The sequence below is a fragment of the Pelophylax lessonae genome (genome assembly GCF_965119305.1).
Source record: "Pelophylax lessonae genome assembly, chromosome: 4".
Classification (NCBI taxonomy): Eukaryota; Metazoa; Chordata; class Amphibia; order Anura; family Ranidae; genus Pelophylax; species Pelophylax lessonae.
Genome location: NC_138771.1, coordinates 72,205,748 through 72,233,461, shown reverse-complemented (window position 1 = coordinate 72,233,461; position 27,714 = coordinate 72,205,748). Strand labels below are relative to the sequence as shown.

Genomic DNA, 27,714 nt, shown 5'->3' with positions numbered 1-27,714 from the left:
GCCTCATGTGCAGCGGCTTGTTCGCCTGTGCGGGTCCCCCACGCCATTGTGAGGTAAGTGTATCTATGTGGGGACCTGTCTGTCTGGGGGGGTGTCAGTCTGGGACTGTGTAACCTGCCTCTGTTCTCACTGTTTGTCTCCCTATCACTCGGCTGCATGCTGTGGGCTGCAAGGGGGGGGGAGCTGTGTGACACTGTGTGTGTCAGCCTTGTCAGTGTGAGAAGCTGTGTGCTGTGGGGCATGTTTTGTGGCATGTTTGGGCACTATACAGCGATCGCTGCGGCGATCTAACATGTTTTTTTATACATGGATAACGTGTGCATTACTGTACTGTGGAGCGGCGGTTTCGGCGCCAAACGGCGCCATTTTGCCTACACTCCCTCCGGCCGCATGTTCTACATGCATGGCGGCCATTTTCTTGTAGCCTACCATAGGCTTTAATAGAGCGCCCTGGCCGCATCACTTCCTCTTCTCCAGGATACACCGATCGAGGCAGCAGCAGCGGCGAGGGTCTCCTCAGGTTATATCCTTCTTATCCATTGCCTGTGTCAGTTTTATTGTCCCTGTGGGGGTCTCATTGTGCTTGTGTGTGGTGCGGTGGGCTGCGCTCGCCGCGCTTGTTAAAGGGGCAGTTAACCCTTTATTATCCGGCATTTGATATTGGGGCAATGGATTCTCAGGAGGGCAAATTTCCTACCGCCTTGGTGGAAAGCCAGGGGACTGCTGTTTCCCCCCCAGGGGAGAATTTAGCCACTATTGTGGCTGGCCTTGCTGCTCAGGTGCAGATGCTGGTGGCTGCTCAATCTACTAAGAGACCCAGAGTTTCTCTTTCCTCTGATTCTGAGGGTGAAAGTGATGGGGCTGTTATGGCGGGGGCCTCCTTATCGGGGTCCCGCTCCTCCCTGGATCTAGTGGGGTCCGAGGTGGAGGCTGAAGTTGAAGGGGTTGATAATTCTCCCCCTGGCTCGCCTGAAGAGCTTGCAATCATGGATGAATTGATTGCTTCCATAAAACAAACGCTGCGTTTGCATGATGAAGTGTGTCCCCCCGCTGCCTTGGCGGCTTATGGGACGCAGAGAAAACGCAGGACGCCGCAGGTTTTTCCCTGCAATGATGATTTTCAGCGCGCTGTTAAGGAACAATGGCGCAATCTACGCAAACCTTTTGCGGTACCAAGTAGGTTCAAGCTGCGTTATCCTTTCTCGCCTTCCACTGATGAAAGGTGGTGTGTGCCACCCCCAGTGGATCACGCAATTGCGGTTTTAAACAAATCCACTGCGATTCCTGCAGAGGATTCCCCTGTGTTCCGTGATGCCACGGATAGGAGATTGGAGTCTCTTGCCCGTCATACTTATTCTGTTACGGGTTCTATGCTTAAGGCTCTGTTTGCCTCTCTCATGGCAGCCCAGGCTGTCGCAAGTTGGACGCAGGTGCTTAGGCGCGTCCTAGTGGCTGATTCGGCCTCGCCGGCGACCCTGGATATGGTGGATCAAATCCACCAGGGTGTCATGTATCTGTGTGATGCGGACTTGGACTTAGTCCCGCTGGCTGCACGTGTGCACAGCGTGGCGGTGTTGTCTCGCCGCCTGGTTTGGTTGAAATGTTGGTCGGTGGACCAATCTTCACGTAAGACCTTAGCCAATCTGCCTTATGATGGGTCTCGCCTTTTTGGGGAGTCTTTGGATGTGTTGATTAAGGGGATCACCGGAGGTAAGAGCACTCTCTTGCCCCATTTCCCCAAGGCTAAGGGGGCTTCTGGGAAGAAGCATGCTAATTTTCGGCCCCCTCAGGGGTCCTTTCGTGCCTTTCGGTCGCACTACAAGGGCAAACCGTTCAAAGGTCAAGGCTCTCAGAAGAAGCCCTGGTCTGGGAAACAGAAGTCCGGTCAATCTGGATCCGCAGCCCATAACAGTGCGGCCTGAAGGGGCGCCCTCACCCAGTTTTGGGGTGGGGGGACACTTGCTCGGTTTTCTTCAACCCTGGTTGGCCCGCGTGCGGGACAGATGGGTTCAGGAGATCGTTCGATCTGGTTACAAGATCGAGTTTCTCTCTCGGCCGGAGAGCAGATTTTTTCCCTCAAATCTTCAACTGTCTCCAGAGCGTTTACGGGACCTGCACCTGGCGGTGCGGGACCTGAGGGCTCAGGGAGTGGTGGTTCCGGTGCCTCATCGGGACAGATTTCGGGGGTTTTATTCCAATCTGTTCACCGTGCCCAGGAAGGAGGGCAAGGTTCGTCCAATTCTGGACTTGAAGGCTCTGAACCGCTCTGTGCGGGTTCGCAAGTTCCGCATGGAATCCCTGCGGTCGGTGGTGGCTGCCCTGGTTCCGGGGGAATTCATGGCCTCCATTGATTTGAAGGATGCATATCTTCACATCCCCATTTTCGAGGGTCACCAGAGGTACCTTCGATTCGCCATTGCGGAGGATCACTACCAGTTCGTGGCGTTGCCTTTTGATCTCGCCTCGGCTCCGCGGGTCTTCACCAAGGTGCTTGCACCGGTTCTGGCATTATTGAGGGCCCAGGGCATTTCTGTCCTGGGGTATCTGGACGACATTCTGGTTCGGTCTGCGACCAGCCAGGGTCTGGAGAAGGACCTGTCTGTCACGATGCAAGCTCTGCAGGAGTTTGGTTGGACGATTAATTTTCCAAAGTCGACACTGAGTCCGTCGGTTCGTCTTCCCTACCTGGGAATGCTCCTGGACTCGGTGCAGGCGAAGGTCTTCCTGCCGGAAGACAAACTCAAAACTCTTCAGGAGGAAGTCAGGTCCCTCAGGGACGTTCCGCACTCGTCTCTGCGGACGTGCATGAGATGTCTGGGATTGATGGTCTCGGCCTTCGAGGCGATTCCCTTCGCCCAGTTTCACACGCGGGGTCTCCAAGCGGAGATCCTGTCCATGTGGGACGGGTGACCTCAATCTCTGGATCATCAAATCTCGTTGAGTCATCGCACCAGAAGAGACCTTATGTGGTGGCTCCAGTCCCCGATGGTGTCCGGGGGCAAGTCGTTTCATCCTATCTCGTGGACGGTGATCACCACGGATGCCAGCCTGTCGGGCTGGGGTGGTGTTCTGGGCGTTCTGTCTGCCCAGGGGACTTGGTCGGAGGGGGAGTCCTCCCTTCCGATCAACATTCTGGAATTGCGTGCGATAAATCTCTGTCTTCATCGCTGGACGGACCGGCTGCAGGGCTGCCCGGTTCGGGTGCAGACGGACAATGCCACGGCGGTGGCCTACATCAACCACCAAGGGGGCACCAGGAGTGCCCGAGCGGCTCGAGAAGTGGCCGACATTCTGTCTTGGGCCGAGACTCATGTCCCGGCGATAACGGCGGTTCACATTCCGGGGGTGGAGAACTGGCAGGCGGACTATCTGAGTCGCCAGACCCTGGATCAGGGGGAATGGTCTCTCCACCCGGCTGTCTTCCAGATGTTGTGCGCGAAGTGGGGTCTTCCAGATGTGGACCTGTTCGCGTCTCGTCTCAACAACAAGGTGAGAAGGTTCGTGGCAAGGACGCGCGACCCTCGGGCAGACGCGTCGGACGCGTTAGTGGCCCCGTGGGCATCAGTACAAGCTGATGTACGCGTTTCCACCGATTCAGTTGCTGTCCAGGTTCCTTCGCAGGTTACACTCGGAACGCAGCACGGTGATTCTTGTGGCACCGGACTGGCCTAGCCGGTCCTGGTACGCAGACCTCGTGAATCTGGCGGTCGACGCCCCGTGGCGTCTGCCTCTTCGAGACAATCTCCTGTCTCAAGGACCGATATACCATCCTGCTTTACAGTCGCTGGCTTTGACGGCCTGGCTGTTGAGACCGAGGTCCTGAAGGAGAAGGGTCTCTCCCCAGAGGTCGTTCATACCTTGATCAACGCGAGGAAGTCTTCCTCGGGGAAGGTTTATTACCGTACTTGGAAGGCCTATTTTGCCTGGTGTGAGTCCAGGCGGTTTTCACCCCGCACGTACTCGGTTTCCCGAGTGCTGTCCTTCCTTCAAACGGGTGTCGATCAGCGTTTGGCGCTGGCTACGATAAAGGGTCAGGTGTCTGCGCTGGCCGTTCTGTTTCAACGTCCCGTGGCTTCCAACTCCTTGGTTGGCACCTTTGTTCAGGGAGTGCGGCATCTGGTTCCTCCTAGGAGGGATCCTCTGCCCCCTTGGGACTTGAATCTCGTTCTATCTGTGTTACAACGTGCTCCTTTTGAACAGATCAGGGAGATCTCGTTGTCTATGTTGTCCAACAAGGTCGCCTTTTTGGTTGCGATCACTTCGGCTCGCAGAGTGTCGGAGCTGGCGGCTTTGTCCTGCAAGTCTCCGTATCTGGTTGTTCATTTGGATAAGGTGGTCTTGCGACCTAATCCTTCTTTTCTTCCGAAGCGAGTTTCGGAATTCCATCTTAATGAAGATATTGTCTTGCCTTCGCTGTACGCGAAGCCTAAACATCCAAAGGAGGTGAGACTACATTCTTTGGATGTTGTTCGGGCGATAAGGTTTTACCTTAAATCGACTGAGTCCTTTCGAAAGACTGACTCCTTGTTTGTTCTTGCAGAGGGTCCTCGGAAGGGCATGGCGGCGTCGGCCTCTACCATCGCCAAATGGATCAGGCAGACCATTGAACAGGCCTATGCTTTGCAGGGGAAGGTTCCCCCTGTGCCTGTGAAGGCGCATTCTACTAGATCTCTGAGTACGTCTTGGGCCTGTCGTCATGGGGGTTCTGTAGCCCAGGTGTGTAAGGCGGCGACCTGGTCCACCGTGCACACTTTCACAAAATTCTACAAAGTAGATGTTCAGGCATCGGCGGATGCTTCCTTTGGCCGCAAGGTTCTTAGTGCGGCAATTCCCTAGGGTCCCTTGTTGGGGACCTCTGGCTGTTGGGATAAGTGTTTTATCCCCTGGTTATTTGTCTTTTCCTGGGTTGTTGCTCCTGTTGAGCAATTGTTTTTCCTGTAGCCCAGCTGGTTTCCTTCCTTTGGTAAGGTTCCTTTCTTTGATGCGGAGACTGCGTTGCCTTTCGGCGCGGATGCGTTTCCCACCCCTCATGTTTGCACTGCTTTGGGACGTCCCCATATGTGACGAATATGAAGAGGCGGCGACTGTCGGAGGACGTAAGAGAAAACTGAATTTTTGTAAAATCTTACCTGTAAAATTCCTTTCTCTGAGTCCTCCGACAGTCGCCGCCCCCGCCCCTCTTTTGGGGTTTGGTTGTATACTCTACTGCTATTCCACTGAAACTGAGATATGGTTGCAGGAAGTATGAGGGTATTGACTGAGGGGACCACCCCTTGAGGGTGGGATATGTTAAAAGCTTTAATGTTAACATATTCTGTTGCCTAGCTACTCCTTCGGAGCAAAGTCTAATACCCCATATGTGACGAATATGAAGAGGCGGCGACTGTCGGAGGACTCAGAGAAAGGAATTTTACAGGTAAGATTTTACAAAAATTCAGTTTTTTTTTCAATACAGATTGGCAGTCGTAGCAGTGTTTACTCCCCAGAGAGCAGTGTTCGCAAGACGGGATCCTACATTTATGAAGAGTTCATGCCAACTGATGGCACTGATGTTAAGGTACAGCTAAAGGATCTGTCTGCCTTGCAGTCTCTATTTTTTGCAGTATCTGTGATAACTGTAATCTGCTCCTGTTGGTTAGGTATACACTGTAGGTCCAGATTATGCCCATGCAGAGGCCCGCAAATCTCCAGCTCTGGATGGGAAGGTGGAGCGTGATAGTGAGGGAAAGGAGATTCGCTATCCTGTCATGCTCACTGCCATGGAGAAGCTTGTGGCACGGAAGGTCTGCTTGGCATTTAAGGTTTGTATCGATTTTATAAACTTAGAATTAAACAATATAATTGACTCACTTCTGTCTGTTGCTTTTACCATTTCCAAATTATTATAGGTATTTTAGATTCCATAAATTTACATGTTATATTTGTAAACTTGGCACCATTTATTCAGGATGACATACAGTTGCAGGCCATTTCTATATTCTTCGTTATGCAGTTGTTTGTAGTACAGTCCAGGAGCATTATAAATTGTTTGAACAGCAGGAGGTTGTCAGCATGCCTGACTATTTCTTCAACTGCTTTGCTATATTCTGCTTTTTTACCATAGGCAATGCTTGAATCTGTTACATTGTTAATCAGAGGTAATGTATGCATAGAATAATCCACTCCTGTTTAATCAGACTTTTCTGTGCAGCAACAGTGCATAAGTAGAGATACAGAAATACACAGTATGAAACGAATAAAGCCAATAATAACCTCATATGGCACAGCACTAAAGTTTTAACCCTTCTATTAATGGTTTATTGCTGTGCTACATGAGGCTATTAATGACTTAATTTGTTTCATATGTTTTTAAGTTATTAAGTACAGCAGCTATTCTTTGTAATTTTCACTTTTATTGATTATCATGCAAAGTTACTAAAGTGGTTTTAAGGCCTTGCTATGCATGAAGGTAAACATCCTGTGCAGCAACCCCCCCCCCCCCCCCCCCCCCAATATTCACCAGCACGCTCTCTTGATTCAGTGATGTGCATGAAAGCTGAGCTTCTCCCGGGTCTCTCATTCCTCATTGACTGAGACCGCAGCAGAAGCCATTGGGCCAGTAAGCCAATGAGGAGACAATGGGGGCGGGGCCGAGCCACGGCTCTATATGTCTTATGGACACATAGATCCGGGCTCGGGAGTGAGCATGCACCAGTGCCCCCAGAGCAAGCGGCTTGCTATTGGGGGTACTGACTGAAGAGGAGGAGCCAGAAGCCTCGTGGAGGACCTGAAAAAAAGGAGTATCTGGGGTTGCTCTGTGCAGAACATGTGACATGTGGCATATGACATGTTTGTTGTTGTTGTTTTTTTTTTTTTAAATAACGTTTAACAACGTTTAACAACTTAACCCCCGGAGGATTTGGCTGCTCAAAGACCAGGTGCTATTTTGCGATTCGGCACGGCACTGCGTGACTGTAACGGACAATTGCGCGGTCGTGCGACGCTGTACCCAAATTAAATTGACTTCCTTTTCTCTATCGCTCATTGACAGACGTAGTCCTCGGTGATACAGCACCTTCGGGTTATGTTGCCTCCACAGGAGTAGGACTAGACAGGAAATAAAATGCTCTGGCCACACCCCAGGGGCAGTCCCCAAGGGTATATCCTCTCTCTCTCTGCCACAGCAAATCAGTTTTTTTCTGTCTAGTCAGGAGTAAGGACCTAGATACCTTGCTGGGATCTTCGGTCCTGGCAGGATTTTTTCTTAGAAAAGATTTTTTAGACCGCTTTTTTTCTCCAGTGTTCCTGTGAGATCTTCAAGCAAGAAAGCTGAACTGGGCGACGGGCGGGATGTTGAGATCCAGTGGTCACCCCAGTTCAGCCTACGAGCGCGTGCAGGCCATAGCTCCGCGCTGGGTCGGCCGCGACATAGTCCCACTGGAGGGGACTGACCCTGCCAGTTAAACGTCTCGCTAAAACGCCAAGGACCATGAGTCACGGCGTCCGTATTGGTCGACAGCCCTCCAACTTCGGTGGAGAGGGGTACTGTCAGGAGTTGGCGCCCGCCTGGTTCCGGTATGGTGAGTAGTATGTTCCCCTTTTCCCCCTGACGGGTTTTGTGGTGAACGCGGGGCCCTCTCTGTAATGGTAAGGATGGGTTCCCCTCTATCCTATAACATAGCACAGATCCCCCTATATTGAGTGTGATTTGTGTGTACAAAAAGCCAGCAGGCTTGGTTTGGGAGCTGACAATCTAATTACAAAGTATGTTTAAATGATTGTAATATGTGGCAGCACTGGAATCTTACTGTGTTACTAGAAGTATCCTACCTGTCAGAAGCCACAGGACAGGTATGCGGCTTGCCAGGTCATTCCTCCAGCTGAAGCAGGTCTCCCGACGGCCACGCGGTTTCCGCCAGGGTTCAGTACCGCCGGTCAAGCTGATCTCCATGAGAGAAAGATTTTGTGATGCCTAGTTACTCTGCAGGACGCCGCTATGCTGTTACAGACCGCCGTAGATCGCACGAGGCCGCCATTTTGGCGTAGCCTCGTGTCTGCAGCATGGGGGCGGCCATGTTTGAGGTGACTCAAACACCTCGTGGAGCTAGGGGAGGCGCCGGAAGGCGTGCAGAGGGGCGGAACCTCCTCCTTTCTTCCCGGGCAGCCAGCCAAAAGACTTCCTGTTTGTGAACACAGCGCTGTAACCTGTTGCAGTGAACTCTGAGCATCAAGTGGTGAGCCTGGGGGTCTATCTCTCTCTCTCTCTCGATCGATAGGGATCCCTAGCAGGTAACACTGAGGGGCTTTTGTGGCGCTGGGGGTCTGGAAAAAAAAAAAAACGTTTTTTATTTAAGTTTGGATTGTATTTTCCGGGTAGTTACTGGAATAATCATGGACCCTGCCACTCAAGTACCCCCACCTGTTTCCCTCGAGGGGGCCACGGGACCCGCCGGTGCACAGAGTATGGATGCATTTACAGCAGTTTTGGAGTCTATGGTGGCTCGGGTGGAGGCGGCCTGTCAGGGACGGGGGTCAAGAAAGCGACCCCCGCCTACCCCTATATTATCTGACACCTCTGACTCAGATTCAGAGATGGTCACTGCAGCTGCAGGTCCCTCTGCAAGGGCTGTTATCTCAGGTAAAGCTCCCTCAGACAGTGAGGAGGACGTTCATTCTTCCGCCATAATTCAGGAAGAAGCATTGGTGGACGCACTAGTTGTGGCGGTGCGGCAAACCTTAAGACTTGAGGTTTTACCGGCAGAGGCAACTGAAACAGAGATTCCCTTTGGTACTAACAAGCCCATCAAAACGGTGAAGGTTTTTCCTGTACCCAAGTGTTTTGGTAATAAAATTAAAGGAGAATGGGAGCATTCTAAGCGTACCTTTTACTATTTCCAAGCGAATTGCTAGACGCTATCCGTTTGAGGAATCCCTCATTAAGAAATGGACGGTACCACCAGTGGTGGATCCACCTATTTCCAGGCTGAATAAAGCCACGGTTATCCCAGTGGAGGACACTTCGTCCTTTAAGGATCCGGTGGATCGAAAGATGGAAGCAGAGTCCCGCACTATTTTCTCCCTGATAGGGTCAGCATTTAGACCAGTAATTGTTATTGGTCTAGTTTCCCAGACACTAACGGAATGGGCGAGATTGGTACGCCAAGACCTTAGGGGAAAAGATATCCCCCAGGGAACATCTGATTTGATGGAACAGATTATACAAGGGCTACAGTTTGTCTGTGACGCAGCCTTGGATGCTACCCCCCTATTAGGGCATGCATCTATGTCAGCGGTAATCCTCAGACGTGTGCTGTGATTAAAATGCTGGTCAGCTGACCTAGGTTCTAAAAAGACCTTGACGAATCTCCCTTTTCAGGGGAATCGCCTATTTGGGGCCACCCTAGATGAAATCATTAAGGATGCCACTGGGGGCAAGAGCACTTTCTTGCCACAGGCTGCTAAAGCTAAGGGACCTCGCAACAAGCGAGGACCTTTCTTTACCGCCCATAAAGGGTTCGCACGCCCGGCTGGAACAAGCGGGAACAAGCGGGAAAGGCAAGACTCCTCCAGGAGGGTTCAAGAAAGGCTGGTCGGACAAACAGAGGACCGACTCAGCCAAACCCGAAGCAAAGGATTACACAGCCTGAAGGTGTGCCCCCACCCGGGTTATTCAGGACATTAGATCGAGCATCGACTACTACTACCGGTGCGATTCTTCCCTTCCAACATTTAAGTACTACAGGGAGCGGTAGTCACCGTTCCCTGAACAGATCTTTTTCTTTACCTTTTCCTAAGATTAGTCTTAATTCCCCACAGGAATCGGATCTGGTTGACCAGACAGACCAAGAAGCCTCTAGCCGGGTGACTTCGGTCCCTGAGATTCAACCAGGAGAGATCACCGTTCCTGATAGGAATCAGGTGTCGGATAAATGTGTGGGAACAGAAAACGACCAGACTTTCTCGGATGGTCGGGGCCAGATAGCTCTAGGGACGCCTGGTTCAAATCCCGTCAGTGCCAGTGGTCCTAGAAATTCTAGGCTGGCCTCGTCAAGCCGGCCTGGCCGACTTGGACTTGCTAGTCGCGGACGTTCCGTGGGAACTGCGTCTCAGGGAGTATCTGCGGTCTCGAGGACCAATCTACCATTGTGCTTTACAGTCGCTGGTTTTAATGGCCTGGCCATTGAGACCCAAGTACTGAAGGACAGAGGGTTGTCCGCTTCAGTCATTCCTACCCTTATTAAAGCAAGGAAAGTGACTTCCAGCAGAGTCTATTATCACACATGGAAGACTTATATCGCGTGGTGTGAATCTTTAGGATTTCCTCCACGTACCTATTCGGTGACTCGAATATTGGCCTTTTTGCAAAAAGGGGTTGAGCAGAAGCTAGCCTTGAGCACCATCAAGGGTCAAGTTTCAGCATTAGCAATCTTCTTTCAGGAACCTTTAGCTACCAGGTCCTTGGTGCGGAATTTCATCCAGGGGGTGCGGCACCTGGCTCCACCAGTCCGCGCGCCCTTACCGCCCTGGGATCTTAATTTGGTTTTGTCGGTTCTACAGAAACCTCCTTTTGAAAACATCAGGGAGATTCCCTTGCTTACTTTATCCCAGAAGGTGGCCTTCTTGGTGGCTATCACTTCTGCACGCAGGGTGTCAGAACTGGCTGCTTTATCATGCCAGTCCCCATACTTGGTGATTCATAGGGATAAGGTAGTACTCCATCCTAAGCCATCCTTTCTTCCTAAGGTGGTTTCAGATTTTCATCTGAATGAAGATATTGTACTACCTTCCTTGTGTCCTCAGCCCAGTCATCATCGGGAACATGCGTTGCATTCCTTGGATGTGGTTCGGGCAATCAGGGTATACCTGAAGGCTACGGAATCGTTCCGTAAGACGGATTCACTTTTTGTGATCACGGATGGCCCCAGAAAGGGGTTGCCTGCATCTGCCGCGACTATTGCCAAATGGATCAGACAGACGGTGGTACAGGCTTATTTTATTAAGGGTCAGAGTCCTCCGTTCCCTGTTAGGGCGCACTCCACTCGAGCGCTCAGTACTTCCTGGGCCTTTCGCCATCAGGCGTCAGTGGTCCAGGTATGTAAGGCGGCCACCTGGTCGTCGGTACATACCTTTACAAAATTTTATAAAATTGATGTGATGGCATCGGCGGATGCCTCATTTGGCCGCAAGGTTTTGCAGGCCGCAATTTGAGGAGACCGGTGGTCTACCTCGAGGGTTTTTTTCTGTTTGAAAATTTTTTTGTTGAGTCTCATCATTAAGGATGAGCATTGTAAACTTCTAGTTGGCACCGGTTGGGCCTTCTAGATTTGGATTTGATTTCCATTTTCCCACCCCTCATTTGTGATACTGCTCTGGGACGTCCCGAAGGTGCTGTATCACCGAGGACTACGTCTGTCAATGAGCGATAGAGAAAAATGGATTTTTGTAAAATCTTACCGTAAAATCCTTTTCTCTTAGCTCATTGACAGACGTAGTACCCGCCCCTCTGTTTTTGAGTTGGGTTGGGTAAAATTCTCTAAACACTGCTTTTGTGACATAACTGGACATGACTAGACAGAAAAAAACTGATTTGCTGTGGCAGAGAGAGAGAGGATATACCCTCTGGGACTGCCCCTGGGGTGTGGCCAGAGCATTTTATTTCCTGTCTAGTCCTACTCCTGTGGAGGCAACATAACCCGAAGGTGCTGTATCACCGAGGACTACGTCTGTCAATGAGCTAAGAGAAAAGGATTTTACGGTAAGATTTTACAAAAATCCATTTTTTTTCCCACAAACAGAGCTTTCTTTTGGTGGTATTTGATCACCTGTGCAATTTTTACTTTTTGCGCTATAAACAAGAAAAAAGCGACAATTTTGAAAAAATAAATATTTTTCGCATTTTTTTATATGAAATTCTCAAAAAAAAAAATGTAAAAATCAAAATTTTTTAACATTTTAGGCCAATTTGTCTTCTGCTACATATTTTTGGTAAAATCGCAATAAGTGTATTTTGATTGGTTTGCGCAAAAGTTATTGCGTTTACTTACTACGGGAAAGATTTATGTCATTTTTATTGTTTTATTTTTTTTAAACTAGTAATGGCGGCGATCTGCGATTTTTTTTTTATTTTTTTTTTGCGGGACTGTGACATTGTGGCGGACAGATCGGACCCCTGACTGATATTTTTGACACTTTTGGGGGTACCGGTGACATTACTACAGTAATCAGTGCTACAAATATGCACTGTTACTGAAAAAATGACACTGGCAGGGAAGGGGTTAACTTGGTGATCAAGGGGTTAAATGTGTCCCTAGGGGCGTGATTCTAACTGTTGAGGGGCATGGCTTGTTAGATCATAACAGAGACATACCATCCTACATAGCAGGATCGCATAGCCTCTGTCATGATCTAAGGGAGAATGACAGGCGGCTTTGTTTCCATCAGCCGTCTGCCTTTCTCCCTCTCCTGAGCGAGATTGCGAGTGGCCGGCGGACATCACGGCGGTCACACGCACGGGGATGTTAGTGAACGAGCGGGGGCGGGAGCGCACCTCCGGCGGCGCGCGCTCGCCCCCTACAGGCTCGTGGGCGAATGACGTACCGGTACGTCACTTTGCCCAGGAGGGGCTGACTGCCGCAGTATATAGTCGTGCGGCAGTCGGCAAGTGGTTAATGTCACTTTAAGGGTCATATGTTAAATACTGTTCTTTTAGCACAGAGTGGTATATTTTACCATTGTCACATAAATACACATACATTTCATGGCTACAGATGCAAAAAAAGGATAGATGTAAGAGTTTAATTTAAGAATAATCACCAGTGAGATATCACAAGTTTGCAAACATAAATGTTTTATTTTAAAACAAATATTTTTTTTTTTTTTAGTGCAATATAGACAGTACTTTATTTGTATGCTGTGTGTGTACCTACTTTGATTATGATTTATTCTTCAAATTTCTATGTTTCAGCAAACTGTTTGTGGCTTTGACTTGCTAAGAGCCAATGGACACTCATTTGTTTGTGATGTCAATGGTTTCAGTTTTGTGAAGAACTCCATGAAATATTATGATGACTGTGCCAAAATACTGGGGTATGTTACTATTGCATTTTTTTCTGGTCCGTATTTGTTCCCATGCTTGCTTTATTATTTTATAACACAATGCAGATGAATCTATCATTTCACCTATAGGGAATTTCCCCTTGCTTTTGGTTTTGTTCCTGTACTGTGCATGTCCTTTAGCTCAGGGGTGTCCAATCTTTTGACCTTTTTGGACCACATTAGAAGAAGAGGACTTGTCTTGGGCCGCACATAAAATACACTAACAATTATTGCTGATGAGCAGAAAAATTTGGGCAGATCACAAGTTAAGGATCACTGATATACATAATGTACCTGAGTAATAACACTTCATAAAATAAAACTAGTGCAATATTTGACACTGTTTTTAATAAACTAATGCATCAATATCTGGTTCAATGGATGAAGTAACAATACTCCATAAATTCTCAAGGTGCTCATCAGATATTTTGGTTCTAATTTTGCCCTTCATGTGCTTCAGCCTTGAAAATAGTTGCTAACAAATATAGGTGCTGTCGAAAACTGATGACATGAATAAGGCGTGATTGTAAAGAGTGAGAGATTTTTTTTACGGAAGATAAAGCCTAAAAAAGTCCAGTAAAGAGACACTGTCAAATTTTTCTTCGGCTGCATGTTTTCGCTAATTGTAAACACATTTTTACAAAAAATTCTCTCCAAAAACATGAATGTTTTTAAGTAAGTTAACAATTATGTGTTTTGCCGCATTCATAGCCATGTTGGGCCGCAGGTTAGACACCCCTGCTTTAGAGCCTTTATATGATTTTTCTGAGAACATATGCACATTCCAGCAGCAGCTGAACATCACCATTTAACTGTAGTAATTGTAGTAGAGTGTGCCAATGTACTTTGCATTAGCACAGATGCTTGTGGTTTAACTGCTAAATGTGCAGAAATAGGTGAGAACCCTGCAGCTACATTCATTCAGTCTTGGCACTCTAGGAAAATTGCCTGTGCATAAACTTTGTGCAGGGATGTGTTCCCTGACTGCCTTGCTGTATTTTGCATTACTTTAATTTGTGTATTGTCTTGCAGAGCATTGCACCCAGGGGTTATCTGTATGACATCATCCCCAAATTATTCTGTTAATGAGGCTCCAGAGTGCAGTGCCAGGTGTGGTTACAGAGGGTCCTGTCTGGTTTGTCAGTTGGCCAACCCTTCCTGATCTTGTCATCAGAGGATTCGATCCAGCTTTGACAAAAACAGGGATGCAGTGTTCTGGAAGTATTTTTTGGGAAACCCTCCCCTGGTGCCTGGGTTAGAGGATACTGTTCCTCTGGGGCCATAGCCATATGGACCCAAGAAGATTTTTAGGCAAAGATATCACAAGAACTGAGTTACAGTGGCTCAAGGTCCCCTGTTACCCAAGTGATATTACAGCATGGGGATATAGTGGCTATGAGGTGGAGGTCATCTCACATACACCCAAAAATACTGATACGCTAATATGAGTTATTCGAAAGAAAAATGTATTAAGTGCTAGCTGTAAAATTTTGATCTGTCATTTGTTACATTTGCTTTCCTTAGGAATATAATTATGAGAGAGCTTGCTCCACAGTTCCAGATTCCCTGGTCTATCCCAACAGAGGCAGAAGATATTCCTATAGTACCAACCACATCTGGAACAATGTAAGTGAAATATAAAAAAAAAACATATATATATATATATATATATATATATATATATAATATATATAGATTTCAAAATTGCCCATTACTAGTTATGAATCCGAAATCCGCATGTCTGTAAAGCAGAATAGGTTTTTCTTCATGCTCATATTGTTTTTTTGCATTATCCTAGGATGGAGCTGCGATGTGTAATAGCAATTATACGACATGGGGACCGCACTCCAAAGCAGAAGATGAAGATGGAGGTTCGACATCCAAGGTAATAATAAAAGGAGGTAGCTAAATGTTTTGCAAGTAGTATATAAAATAGCTTTTCTCTTTCGTTTTTGACAGACACAGCTCTTCATCTTCATGACTGTAGGGTTATACTGCCCTCTACAGGAGTAGGACATTAGACAGAGAAAAAAGCTTGAGCACGCCTATGGGGCAGTCCCTGGGGGTATACTCCCACTTCCTGCTATAGGTATTCAGTTTTTTTCTGCCTAGTCAGGAGTAAGGACCTAGTTGTTTGCTGGGGTCTCTGGTCCTGGCAATTTTTTCTTTTTGCATTTAATTTTTTTTTCCTTTTATTATTTTGTTTCCGTGAGAATCTACAATCAAGTGCTGGACTGGGCGAGGCACTGAATAATCTAGATCTTTAGGTTCCCCCTAGTCCGTCCAGCGAGCGGGTGCTGACTGCAGCTCTGCGCTAGGTCATCTGTGACATAGCCCCACTGGACGGGGGCTGGCATATGTGTTAGACATCTCGTGAGGACGTATACGAACTAGCTTCAGCCTGAGTCACAGCTTTTCCTTCTGGCCAACAGCACCCACATTATGATGGAGCGGTGCCCTGTCTGGAGCGGTGCCCACCCTGTTCCTGGTGTGGTAAGTAGCTGTCCCGTCTCTACCCCTGGTGGGTTTTGGGGCGGACACGGGCCCCTCTTTGGGGGGGTTGAACCCCCGGGCTCCCCTCCCTCCCAGTTTGTGTCCCCCCCTGTCTTGGTGGTTTATTGCGCCCTGTGCTCCCTGTCTGCTTACACACATACCTTTTTAGGTTACATGGGGTGCTACACTGGCAATGGGGGTGGGGGGGAGCACTTTCTCTCCCTCTTCCTGCTATTGCAGCAGTATTGCTCTGTGCTGGGCCTTGTAGTGCCACAGGAAGGTGGAGGTGTCTCTTTTGCAGTGGTTTACACTTCTTTTTGTGGGATCCCCTCTTCATTCATGGAGTCCATGGAAAATGTTTCACCACCTGACCCCCTCTCAGAGGCTGCAGGGCCCTCCGGGGCCCAACAACTATCTGCACTGATGGCGGTCCTAGAGTCCTTGGTGTCCAAAGTAGATTTGGTCCTCGGCAAATGGGCTAGCAAAAAGCGCTCCCCCACCTTCACCTGCTTCTTCTGTCTCCTTAGATCCAGAGTCTGATTCGGCCGCCGCAGACGCAAGTTATCCTTCGGGGTCTGCGTTCACGCACCCTGCATTCTTGGCTAGTGAGGATGATTCCTCTGGTCCTCTAGGTGCACATGAAAAGCCGCTAGTGGATGCACTTATTGTATCTGTGCGGGAAACCTTCCATATGGAAGATGTGACTTAGGCTCCATGTACACGGGACGCTGGAAATGGTCGTTTAGGAGCAGTTGGGCGTTTTTTTCAGAAGCCCGTGAACCCATCTACATTTTATCTTATCTGTCCATGTACACCAGGTCGTTTACAGTCATTTGCAGGCAGTTGCGTTCAGGGACTTTTTTTTAGAGCGCAATTATTTGCGTTCGAACGTGTGTTTCCCGGCGTTTCAAACGCCCGAACGCGTCTAAACGCGTCCGAACGCGTCTGAACGCGATGACCCGAGTTTAGCGTTCGCGTTTTTCCATTTTAAAGGGGAATAATTTTTTTGACCTCTAGGAACGCTTCTAAACGCAAACGCCGCTAAACGCGGGTACAAACGTGACCGAACGGACGTTTCAAACGTCCTAAAAATTCCAGCATTCAAAGGGACTTTTAACAACGTCCCGTGTACATGGAGCCTAACGCAGCATCAGAGGCGCAGGTCACCTTTGGCACCCACAGGTCCTCCAAAGCGGCTAGGGTGTTCCCCCTTTTCTGCCTTCTTTGACAATATTGTCTCAAAACAGTGGGGGTCCCCAAAACGCACCTTTGCCTTACCTAAGCTTTTTGAAATGCAGTACCCTTATGAGGAGTCCCTCCTTAAAAACTGGACGGTACCTCCTGTAGTAGACTCCCCAGTTTCCAGGTTGAATAAAGCCACTGTAATACCGGTTGAAGAGTCCCTGGTCTTGTCAGATCCGGCTGATAGGAGATTGGAAGCCTTGACCCGCCATATGTTCGCTGTGTTTGGGTCGGCATGTAGGCCAGTATTTACCATTACCCTGGTGTCACAAGCTATGACTGAATTGACCAAAATTTCACGCCGGGAACTGGAGGAGAAACAGCTCCCTCCTGCTCTTGTGGAGCTGGCCGGTCAGTTGGTCCAAGGGTTACAGTTCGTCTGTGACGCCTCTTTGTATGCCGTTCCCCTGATTTCTAGACCGTCTGTCTCAGCAGTGGTCCTGCGGCGCATTATCTGGCTGAAATGCTAGTCTGCGGACCAGGCTTCTAAGAAGGCTTTGACCAATCTTCCATCCATGGGTGATTGCCTGTTTGGAGCTTCTTTGGATGACATCATCAACGGTGTAATGGGGGGAAAGAGTACTCTTCTTCCTCAAGCTTCCAAGGGTAAGAGTCCCGTCGCAGACGGGGACCTTCGTTTTCAGCTCACAAGCGGCCTTTTCATCCCTCAGGGTCTGAAGATAAGGGATCTAAACCCTTCAGGGCCTTCACTGGAGGTTCCAAGAAGTCTTTGTCGGGCAAACCGAGAGTCGGTTCTGCCAGAACTGCGGATAAAAATTCCTCTGCATAAAGGGGTGCCCTCGCCTGTATCGAGGGTGGGGGGATGTCTCCGCTGTTTTCCGAGTCCGTGGACCTTCCTATTTTAGGACAAGTGGGTGCACAAAGTCATTCGATCTGGCTGCAAGATCGAGTTTCAATAATTTCCCCCCGGAAAGGCTCTTCCCTTCCAACCTGCACTTATCACCAGATCGCTTAAAGGAACTCTATGGGACAGTGTAAGACTTGTTACTTCAAGGGGTGATTGTTCCGGTTCGGACATTGGAACGTTTTCAAGGTTTCTATTCAAATCTGTTTACGGTTCCCAGAAAGGAGAACAAGGTGCATCGAATTCTGGACCTCAAGGCGCTAAACTGCTTTGTGCAGGTACAGAAGTTCAGAATGGAATCCATTCGCACAGGGGTGGCGTCCCTACATCAGAGGGATTTTTCTCACCTCCATCAACATCAAGGATGCCTACCTTCACATCCCCGTATGTTTGACGCTCATCAGCGCTTCTTCCGTTTTGCTGTGGGCAAGGAGCATTATCAATTTGTGACGTTACCCTTTGGTCTCGCTTCCTTTCCTCGGGTCTTCACAAAGGGTATTGGGCCAGGTTCTAGCATTACTGCGTCAGCGGGGGATCGCAATACTGGGGTACCTGGACGATCTGCTTTTGCGAGTCTTTGACAGCTCTGTTGGCCAACTTGGAGATTACTCTGCAAACGCTGAGGGAGTTTGGTTGGATTCTGAATCTTTAGAAGTCTGCTCTGGTCCCGTCCACGAGCCTGGGCTATCTGGGTCTGACTCTGGACTCTGTCTCAGCCAGAGTGTTCCTTCCGCTGGAAAAACTTCACAAGTTGCAGTAGGCAATTCGGCTTCTGCTGTCCAGCAGACGATCATCTGTGTGGGCTTGCATGCGAGTGCTGGGCCTGATGGTGTCTACCTTCAAGGTGGTCCCATTTGCACAGTTCCATATGAGATCTCTGCGGAAGGAGATTCTGGTGAATTTTAACAAGTATCCTCAGTCTCTGGAAGATCTGATCTTTTTGAGCCGGAGCACGAGGGGTCCCTGGTGTTTGGTGGCTTCGTTCTCCAGCACTTATAATAATTTAATTGACGGACACAACAGTTGTTACCACGGATGCCAGCCTATCTGGGTGGGGAGGCTTCCTCGGCACAGAGTGTGCTCTGGGGGTCTGGACTCTGGGAGACTCCAGGCTACCGATCAATTTACTGGAGCCCTGAACGATCAGACTTTGTCTGGATCGTTGGACAAGTCGTCTCCGGGGGTGTCTGGTACGGATTCATTCGGACAATGCCACGGCCGTGTCCTATGTCAATCACCAAGGGGGCACAGGGTTCTGGCAGCTCAGGAAGTAGCCGACATTCTAAGGTGGGCAGGTTCGTTCCAGCCCTCTCTGCTGTGCACATTCCAAGAGTGAAAAATTGGCAGGCGGACTATCTCAGTTGACAGGCATTAGACCAAGGAGAATGGTCACTTCATCCAGAGGTGTTCCATCAGTTGTATCTGCGGTGGGGGACTCCCGAGATGGATCTGTTGGCCTCCTGCCTCAACAGAAAAGTATAGAGGTTTGTGGCACGGTCTTGGAAACCTCTAGCCAACGCTAAAGATGCCTTAGTGGCTCCCTGGAGTCAGTATCGTCTGATCGAGGCTGAAGGGATTCCGGTTATCCTAGTGGCTCCAGACTGGCCTCGCCGGTCTTGGTATGTCGATCTGGTATGTCTGCTCGCCGATGCTCCCTGGAGCCTTCTTTTCAGGGAAGATCTGGTGTCCCAGGAACCGATCTTCCATCCTGCTTTACAGTCGCTGGCTTTCACGGCTTGGCTGTTGAAAGCCAGGTGCTGAAGGATAGAGGGTTGTCTGAATCGGTGGCTCCTACACTTTTAAAAGCTAGAAAATCTTCTCCCGGGAAGATTTACCATTGTACTTGGAAGACATACGTTATGTTGTGTGAATCCCTGCGGGTTAATCCTCGCTCCTTTTCGGTGACTCGGATCTTGGTCTTTCTCAAGTGAGGGGTCAAGCAGCGTCTGGCCTTCAGTACCATCAAAGGCTAGGTCTCGGCTTTGGCGATTTTCTTTCAATGTCCATTGGCTACACACTCCTTGGCACGTACCTTTCTCCAGGGAGTTAGACACTTTGTTCCCCTGGTGCGATCTCCAATGCTGCCATGGGACCTCAATTTGGTGTTGTCAGTTCTCCAGAAACCTCCCTTTGAAAATATTTGGGAGATTCCCCTGCTTACGTTGTCCCAGAAGTTGACCTTTTTGGTGGCTATTACTTCTGCACGCAGGGTGTCTGAGCTGGCGTCGTTGTCTTGTCGTTCACCTTACCTAGTGGTTCATAGCGATAAGGTGGTTCTTCGGCCATGTCCATCGTTCCTTCCAAAGGTCGTTTCCGATTTTCATCTGAATGAAGACATTGTGTTGCCCTCCCTGTGTCCTCAGCATCCTAAGGAAGTTGCCTTGCATTCCCTGGATGTGGTTTGGGCAATTAGGGTGTACCTGGCAGCTACAAAGTCGTTTCGGAAGTCAGACTCACTATTTGTCCTTACAGATGGACCTCTCAAGGGACTGGCTGCTTCTGCTGCAAACATTTCCAGATGGATCAGACAGACTGTGATTTAGGCTTATTCTTTTAAGTGTCAGGTTCCTCCTTTCCCTGTCAGGGCGCACTCTAATCGGGCGCTTAGTGCCTCCTGGGGCTTCCGTCATCAGGCGTCAGTGGTGCAGGTTTGCAAGAAGGCCACCTGGTTGTCTGTACACACATTGGCAAGTGGATGTGTTGGCATCTGCGGATGCTTCTTTTGGCCGCAAAGTTTTGCAGCCTGCTATTTAGATGACTTTTCCTCTTTGAGGGTGTTTTTTTCAGGTGAGCTTCATTTGTTAATGGTTGAGCTCCAAGTTACCTGGTTGGCTATGTTTAGCCTTGGGGAAGTTTGTTTTCTGCTGTTCCCACCCCTCATGTTTTATGCTGCTTTGGGATGTCCCTATAGTCATGAAGATAAAGAGCTGTGTCCGTCAATGAACAAAAGAGAAAATGGGATTTTTGAGTTACCGTTAAATCCATTTTTCTGATGTTCATTGACGGACACAGCACCCGCCCCTCTTTGGAGTTGTTTTTTTTTTTTTCTTCTGACACTGCTTGTTACAAAACTGAATACCTATAGCAGGAAGTGGTTTATTTTATTTTAAGGTTATGACTAAAGAAATGTATTTACAGAAAGAAAGAGTCCTTGGTGTAATAGTGAACTTTAGGAAGCCTTTTGAAGAGTTGGATTTTTTTCCTATTAAAAAAAAAAGGACTTGGGATTTTATTTCTTATTTTTGCAAGACAGTAAATTTGAGTATTTTTTTTTTTTTATGTATAGGTTCTTTGAGTTATTTGAACAATATGATGGCTATAAAACGGGAAAGCTGAAGCTTAAGAAGCCTGAACAGCTACAGGTATATTTTGGCGAATTTTGGGAAAATGTAAAGATTAAACACACTTAATTGTGGGGCCCCTTTGCTTCTTAATTTTACCTCTAATTTTGGTGAGAAAGTTAAAAAAAAAAAAATGCTGAGACTTTCCTCCGTCAATTCTTAGAGATTAAGCGCTAAAGGTATGATGAGATAGACCAAATAAGACTAAAAAAGTCCTCGGAAAATATATTGTTAAAAAAATTTATTTACATATTATAACTAGAGATGAGCTTGGTTTCAGTCTAAATCAGAAAGAAAGCTGTCAGTACCAGCCCATTTAGCAGTGACCCAGGAATTTTGCCCCCCGCAGGGTCTTGGTTGCTCGTCACACCATTGACTTAATATAGAGCCATATTATGTCATGATTTCACAATAATCTTCGCCCCTTCGTGTACGTGCAACTACAAGGTAGAGAATGCCTGTGCCACAGCTGATTGGGTTGATACTGACAGCATCCGGATTCGGCCAAACATGAGTTCAGACTGAACCCAACCTCTTCCCTAATGATTACAGTTGGGCAAAAAAGTATTTCGCCTGCCACCAATTGTGCAAGTTCTCCCACTTAAAAAGATGAGAGAGAGGCCTGTAATTTTCATCATAGGTACACTTCAACTATGAGAGACAGAATGGGGGGAAATAATCCAGGAAATCACATTGTAGGATTCCTAATGAATTAATTGGTAAATTCCTCAGTAAAATAAGTATTTGGTCACCTACAAACAAGCAAGATTTCTGGCTCTCACAGACCTGTAACTTCTTTAAGAGGCTCCTCTGTCCTCCACTCGTTACCTGTATTAATGGCACCTGTTTGAACTTGTTATCAGCATAAAAGACACCTGTCCACAACCTCAAACAGTCACACTCCAAACTCCACTATGGCCAAGACCAAAGAGCTGTCGAAGGACACCAGAAACAAAATTGTAGACCTGCACCAGGCTGAGAAGATTGAATCTGCAATAGGCAAGCAGCTTGGTGTGACGAAATCAACTGTGGGAGCAATTATTAGAAAATGGAAGACATACAAGACCACTGATAATCTGCCTCGATCTGGGGGTCCACTCAAGATCTCACCCCGTGGGGTCAAAATGATCACAAGAACGGTGAGCAAAAATCCCAGAACCGCACGGGGGGACCTAGTAAATGACTTGCAGAGAGCTGGGACAAAAGTAACAAAGGCTACTATCAGTAACACACTACGCCACCAGGGACTCAAATCCTGCAGTGCCAGATGTGTCCCCCTGCTTAAGCCAGTACATGTCCATGCCCATCTGAAGTTTGCTAGAGAGCATTTGGATGATCCAGAAGAGGATTGGGAGAATGTCATATGGTCAGATGAAGCCAAAATAGGACTTTTTGGTAAAAACTCAACTCGCCGTGTTTGGAGGAGTGCTGAGTTGCATCCAAAGAACACCATATCTACTGTGAAGCATGGGGGTGGAAACATCATGCTTTGGGGCTGTTTTTCTGCAAAGGGACCAGGACAACTGATCCGTTCAAAGTAAAGAATGAATGGGGCCATGTATTATGAGATTTTGAGTGAAAACCTCCTTCCATCAGCAAGGGCATTGAAGATGAAACATGGCTGGGTCTTTCAGCATGACAATGATCCCAAACACACCGCCCAGGCAATGAAGGAGTGTCTTCGTAAGAAGCATTTCAAGGTCCTGGAGTGGCCTAGCCAGTCTCCAGATCTCAACCCCATAGAAAACCTTTGGAGGGAGTTGAAAGTCCGTGTTGCCCAGCGACAACTCCAAAACATCACTGTTCTAGAGGAGATCTGCATGGAGGAATGGGCCAAAATACCAGCAACAGTGTGTGAAAACCTTGTGAAGACTTACAGAAAACGTTTGACCTCTGTCATTGCCAACTAAGGGTATATAACAAAGTATTGAGATGAACTTTTGTTATTGACCAAATACTTATTTTCCACCATAATTTGCAAATAAATTCTTTAAAAATCAGACAATGTGATTTTCTGGATTTTTTTTCCCTCATTTTGGCTCTCATAGTTGAAGTGTACCTATGATGAAAATTACAGGCCTCTCTCATCTTTTTTTAGTGGGAGAACTTGCACAATTGGTGGCTGAATAAATACTTTTTTGCCCAACTGTACTTCCTTACACATTCAAATATTTATTTGAAAACATAAGGACACGATGCTTCATTTATGCATTCCTTTATGCTACTGTTGTCAACTGCATAACTAGAATTGCTTATTAATGCTTAATAAGGATATGTGAATACTTGAATTGGTATAGCCTGGCCAAAGTACTCAAAATAAGAAATTGCCTATTATTTAAACAGGTTTTAACCACATCCCGCCCGCCCTATAGCAGAATGACGGCGGGAATGTGGTTGTATTATCCTGACCGGATGTCATATGACGGCGGCGCGCAGAGCAGCGATCGGTGATGCGAGGTGTCACACTGACTCCCTGCATCTCCGATCTTGGTAAAGAGCCTCTGATGTAGGCTCTTTACCATGTGACCAGCCATGTCCAATCACGGCTGGTCACATAGTAAACAGGAAGAGCCGTTGATCGGCTTTCCTCAGTACGTGCCTGACAGGCACGAGTAAAGGAGCGCCGATCGGCGGCTCCCCTGACGGGGGGGGGTTGGCACTGGTAATCAGGTCATTGATTACAAGTGCAGACCCTCGGGGGGAGGGGGGTGCCACTAGAACCACCAGGGATGCCCTCCCATGACCCCAGGGATGCCCACTATGGCCACCAAGGATGGCAATCAGGGCTCAGGGAGCCCCCCATTGCCCTCCCCATCAGTGCTGCCCGCCAGTGCCCTCCCTATCAGTGCTGCCCATCATTGCCATCTATCAGTGCCGCCCACCAGTGCCCATTATTGCCCACCAGTGCCGCCTATCAGTGCCCATTAGTGCCCATCAGTGCCGCCCGTCAGTGCCGATCAGTGCCGCCTATCAGTGCCCACCAGTGCCGCCTATCAGTGCCGCCTATCAGTGCCCATCAGTGTCACCTATCAGTGCCCATCAATGCCGCCTATTAGTGCCCAGCAGTGCCGCCTATCAGTGCCCACCAATGCTGCATATCAGTGTCACCCCATCAGTGCCTGTCAGTGCAGTCTCATCAGTGCTCATCAGTGCAGGAAAAAATTTATTTATTTACAAAATTGTATAACATAAACAAAAAAACTTTTTTTTTTTCAAACTTTTCGGTCTTTTTTTTTATTTGTTTAGCAAAAAAGAAAAAACCTTGCGGTGATCAAATACCACCAAAAGAAAGCTCTATTTGTGGGGGGAAAATTACATAAATTTGGTTTAGGTACAGTGTTGCATGACCGCGCAATTGTCATTCAAAATGCAACAGCGCTAAAAGGTGAAAATTGGCCTGGGCAGGAAGGGGGTGAAAGTGCCCTGTTTTGAAGTGGTTAAACGTGACTTTTTTCTGAGTAGGTTAGTACGGTGTAAAGAAGTCAATAAATACTTTGTTTAATGCTTTATTAATGTATTTATTTTTAAGGGTGTTTTTGCTTTCTTTTGGCCCACCTTCTTGATAGCTTTAAAGGAGGTCTAAACCTAAGAACAAAACTGTACTATAATGAAGCGTACCATTCTATAGATGTGATGGCTGCATTCGTTTTAATTATTCAGGTTAAGAACATCTTCAGCATATATAGAAAATAGCGGTTTCTGATAAGCCAGAAATACTTTCTCCTTTTAATGTCCTGTGAGCTGAACTCAAAGGAAAAACCTTATCGTTTTTTCTTTGTAAACTACTAACACCTCCAAATCCCATGTAAAGGGGATGAAGCAAGAAAGACCAGCCTGGATGACAACTATGGCCTCCTTCATAATTTACAATGGAGGGAGTGAGCATAGCCACCAGGAAGTATTATTTGCAGGATTACCTTAAACAAAGTGAAAATTAAAGGAAAAAAGCTAAAAAAGAAAACAAATGTAACAAAACATCTAAGGTCTGGTTAGTCACAATAAAATCATTTTTTTGTTTTCAGGTTTAGACACACTTTTTAATGGTTCCTTTCAATATTGCAATGCTTTCCATGTAATGGCTAAAGCTGACGAGGTCAGAACATATTTAAACTGGTTACATGTCTGTGTTTAGGCTTTAAGTATGATTTACACCTGGATAGGGTAGAACATTTTATGATTGTATAAAAACTGCATTCCTGGATGATTTTGAGCAGGAAGTGCTTGACATAGCAAGACTGCTGCTATCAGAACTTGGAACGCACAGTGACTGCGAGATTGAAGAGAGGAAATCCAAGCTTGAACAACTGAAAACGGTCCTGGAAATGTAAGTAGAAGAAATGTTCACAGATCTTGATAATCAAGGAAAAATAGGTACTGTGCCAAATAAACCATATGTGTAGTAATATTTAAGTGAATTTCACCATTCAGGTTAGTCAGAACAGTACAAGGTATTGCCAGTCTGTTGCTGTGGCTTGTTACACCTATTCAAATGCTCCTTGTAATATTAGGGCCCACTGTTCTACAAAAACTCTTTCGTAGTTTTAGATGGAGTGTGGGAAAGTTGAGCCTTTGTTGTGTTATTGCTTTCTGTGTTCCACTGGGGAGATTTCCATTTATTTTCTGTATGTCTGCCAGATGTTAGGCAGGGAGTGAGAATGAGTGGGTATATAGACAGCAATAAGAACATACACTATATAACCAAAAGTATTGGGACACCTGCCTTCCCACACACATGAACTTTAATGGCATCCCAGGCTTAGTCCGTAGGGTTCAGTATTGAGTTGGCCCACCCTTTGAAGGTAATAACGCTTAAACTCTTCTGGGAAGGCTGTCCACAAGCTCTATATGATAAAGTAAGACCTAGCATGACAGAACACCACTAATAATGCAGAGCATACCCAAACAAAAAGGGGGGTGATGCAGCCCGTATAAATGTCACAAAAAATTACCAGGAGCTGGGAACATTCATCAATAAGAGTCCTGAGCAGCAGTAAATCTTTAGGCTGTCAAACCATCGACCTCTAGTGGCTCTGATTTGGCACAATGCCAAAAATAGACAGCAACTGAGCATGTGTAGAGCAGGGTGACAGTGTATTACTGGATTTTAAACAGTACAGACACTTATTTTTTATGTTTTATATAGCTATACCTGCAAAAGGGGCCAGCCTGAAGTGATCAGACTAAAGTTCCAGTTTATTAATCAAATTCTCCATTAACAGGGACAGCAATGGGATCTAAGAAATGTTAAGCTTGCTTCTGTGGAATAAAATAAATATGCAGCACGAACCCTCAAAAAACATACGTATAGGTGTGCAATTTTTCTCCCGGAGTAGAAGTGGGGCACGGAATAATGGGTGTGTTTACTTGAAGGAAACGCCTCTTTACAAGGTAGTGCTTAAAGGAAGAAAGAGGAGGGGGCACTATGCTCTATATATTATGCACCATAAATATCAAAAACATTTACCCTACACGTATAAATAATCACATTATTCTCATAATAAATAATAATAATACAGAATATTAACTTAGTCCAATATGTCCATAAATCAACCACTTAAAATATGTTATTTCTTCAGTGCTCTTCTCTAATTCTCTTCCACCATGAAGAAAAAACACCACTGTGCTCTTGTGAATAAATTACTCACCAGAACAAAATTACCCCTTTTTTCAAAAAGAAGATTATTATACGCCTTTGCTTTAAGATCCTCCAACAGCTTCTACAAAGGTATACTCTCCGTGTCTGGTTTTATCTCCTCCACACCACCATACAAACCAGGAGATAAAAACGAATATACAGTAGTATATTTATCTAACATACACTATGTAACCAAAAGTATTGGGACACCTGCCTTTACACGCACATGAACTTTAATGGCATCCCAGTCTTAGTCTGTAGGGTTTAATATTGAGTTTGACCACCCTTTGCAGCTAAAACAGCTTAAACTCTTCTGGGAAGGCTGTCCACAAGGTTTAGGAGTGTGTCTATGGGAATGTTTGACCATTCTTCCAGAAGCGCATTTGTGAGGTCAGACATTGATGTTGGACGAGAAGGCCTGGTTCTCAGTCTGCGCTCTAATTCATCCCAAAGGTGTTCTATCGGTTTGAGGTCAGGACTCTTAACAGGCCAGTCACGTTACTCTGCCCAAACTCACTCATCCATGTCTTCATGGACCTTTGATTTATGAAAGGAGTGATTTACAAAGTGCATTATCAACCAAAAAAATTCTGCAATGTTCTGATTACTTGCTCTGCTTAAAACTGGAGGATTAGTTGCTACTGCTGAAAAGTTAGATAGGTTGGTATGTGTCTCAGAGCATACTGTACCTATAATTAAATTGTGGTTGTAGTTCAGCCAGGTCCCATTCTTTGTGACCTCATGGCTTGGGGATACCACGCCTGTCTGTTGTAGGCCCAAATTCATCGTATCCATACTGCTATCTATTTACCTTTTACCTCTGTCATTTATCTACTTCTCCTCCTTTATTAAGTACACCCTAATATGTCTCCTGAAATTTAACTCAAACAAATCACTGTAGTATTACCTTTATTTAAATGGGTTGCTTGGTTTAAGTGATGCCTCTTTCTATTTGTTACTGTTTAGTTCAGGCTTTCTTAACCAAGGTTCTGTGGAACCCTGGGGTTCCTCCAGAGGTTAAGGATTCCTTGAGTGGTGAACAATGACATATTGATATCCCACTG

At 47.0% G+C, this 27,714-nt stretch overlaps 1 protein-coding gene across 11 annotated transcripts in view; it reads left to right on the top strand.

The window, feature by feature from the left end:
- The window catches only part of PPIP5K1 (diphosphoinositol pentakisphosphate kinase 1), a 431,068-nt gene that overhangs the window by 128,016 nt on the left and 275,338 nt on the right, over positions 1 to 27,714 (top strand). For all 11 annotated transcript variants that reach the window (XM_082257041.1, XM_082257040.1, XM_082257039.1 and 8 more), the window contains exons 7-13: positions 5,456 to 5,557; positions 5,640 to 5,801; positions 12,944 to 13,065; positions 14,599 to 14,700; positions 14,873 to 14,959; positions 20,961 to 21,036; positions 25,230 to 25,339. In XM_082257041.1, coding sequence (XP_082113167.1) covers positions 5,456 to 5,557; positions 5,640 to 5,801; positions 12,944 to 13,065; positions 14,599 to 14,700; positions 14,873 to 14,959; positions 20,961 to 21,036; positions 25,230 to 25,339 — 761 coding nt within the window. The remainder of the gene's footprint in view (positions 1 to 5,455; positions 5,558 to 5,639; positions 5,802 to 12,943; positions 13,066 to 14,598; positions 14,701 to 14,872; positions 14,960 to 20,960; positions 21,037 to 25,229; positions 25,340 to 27,714) is intronic.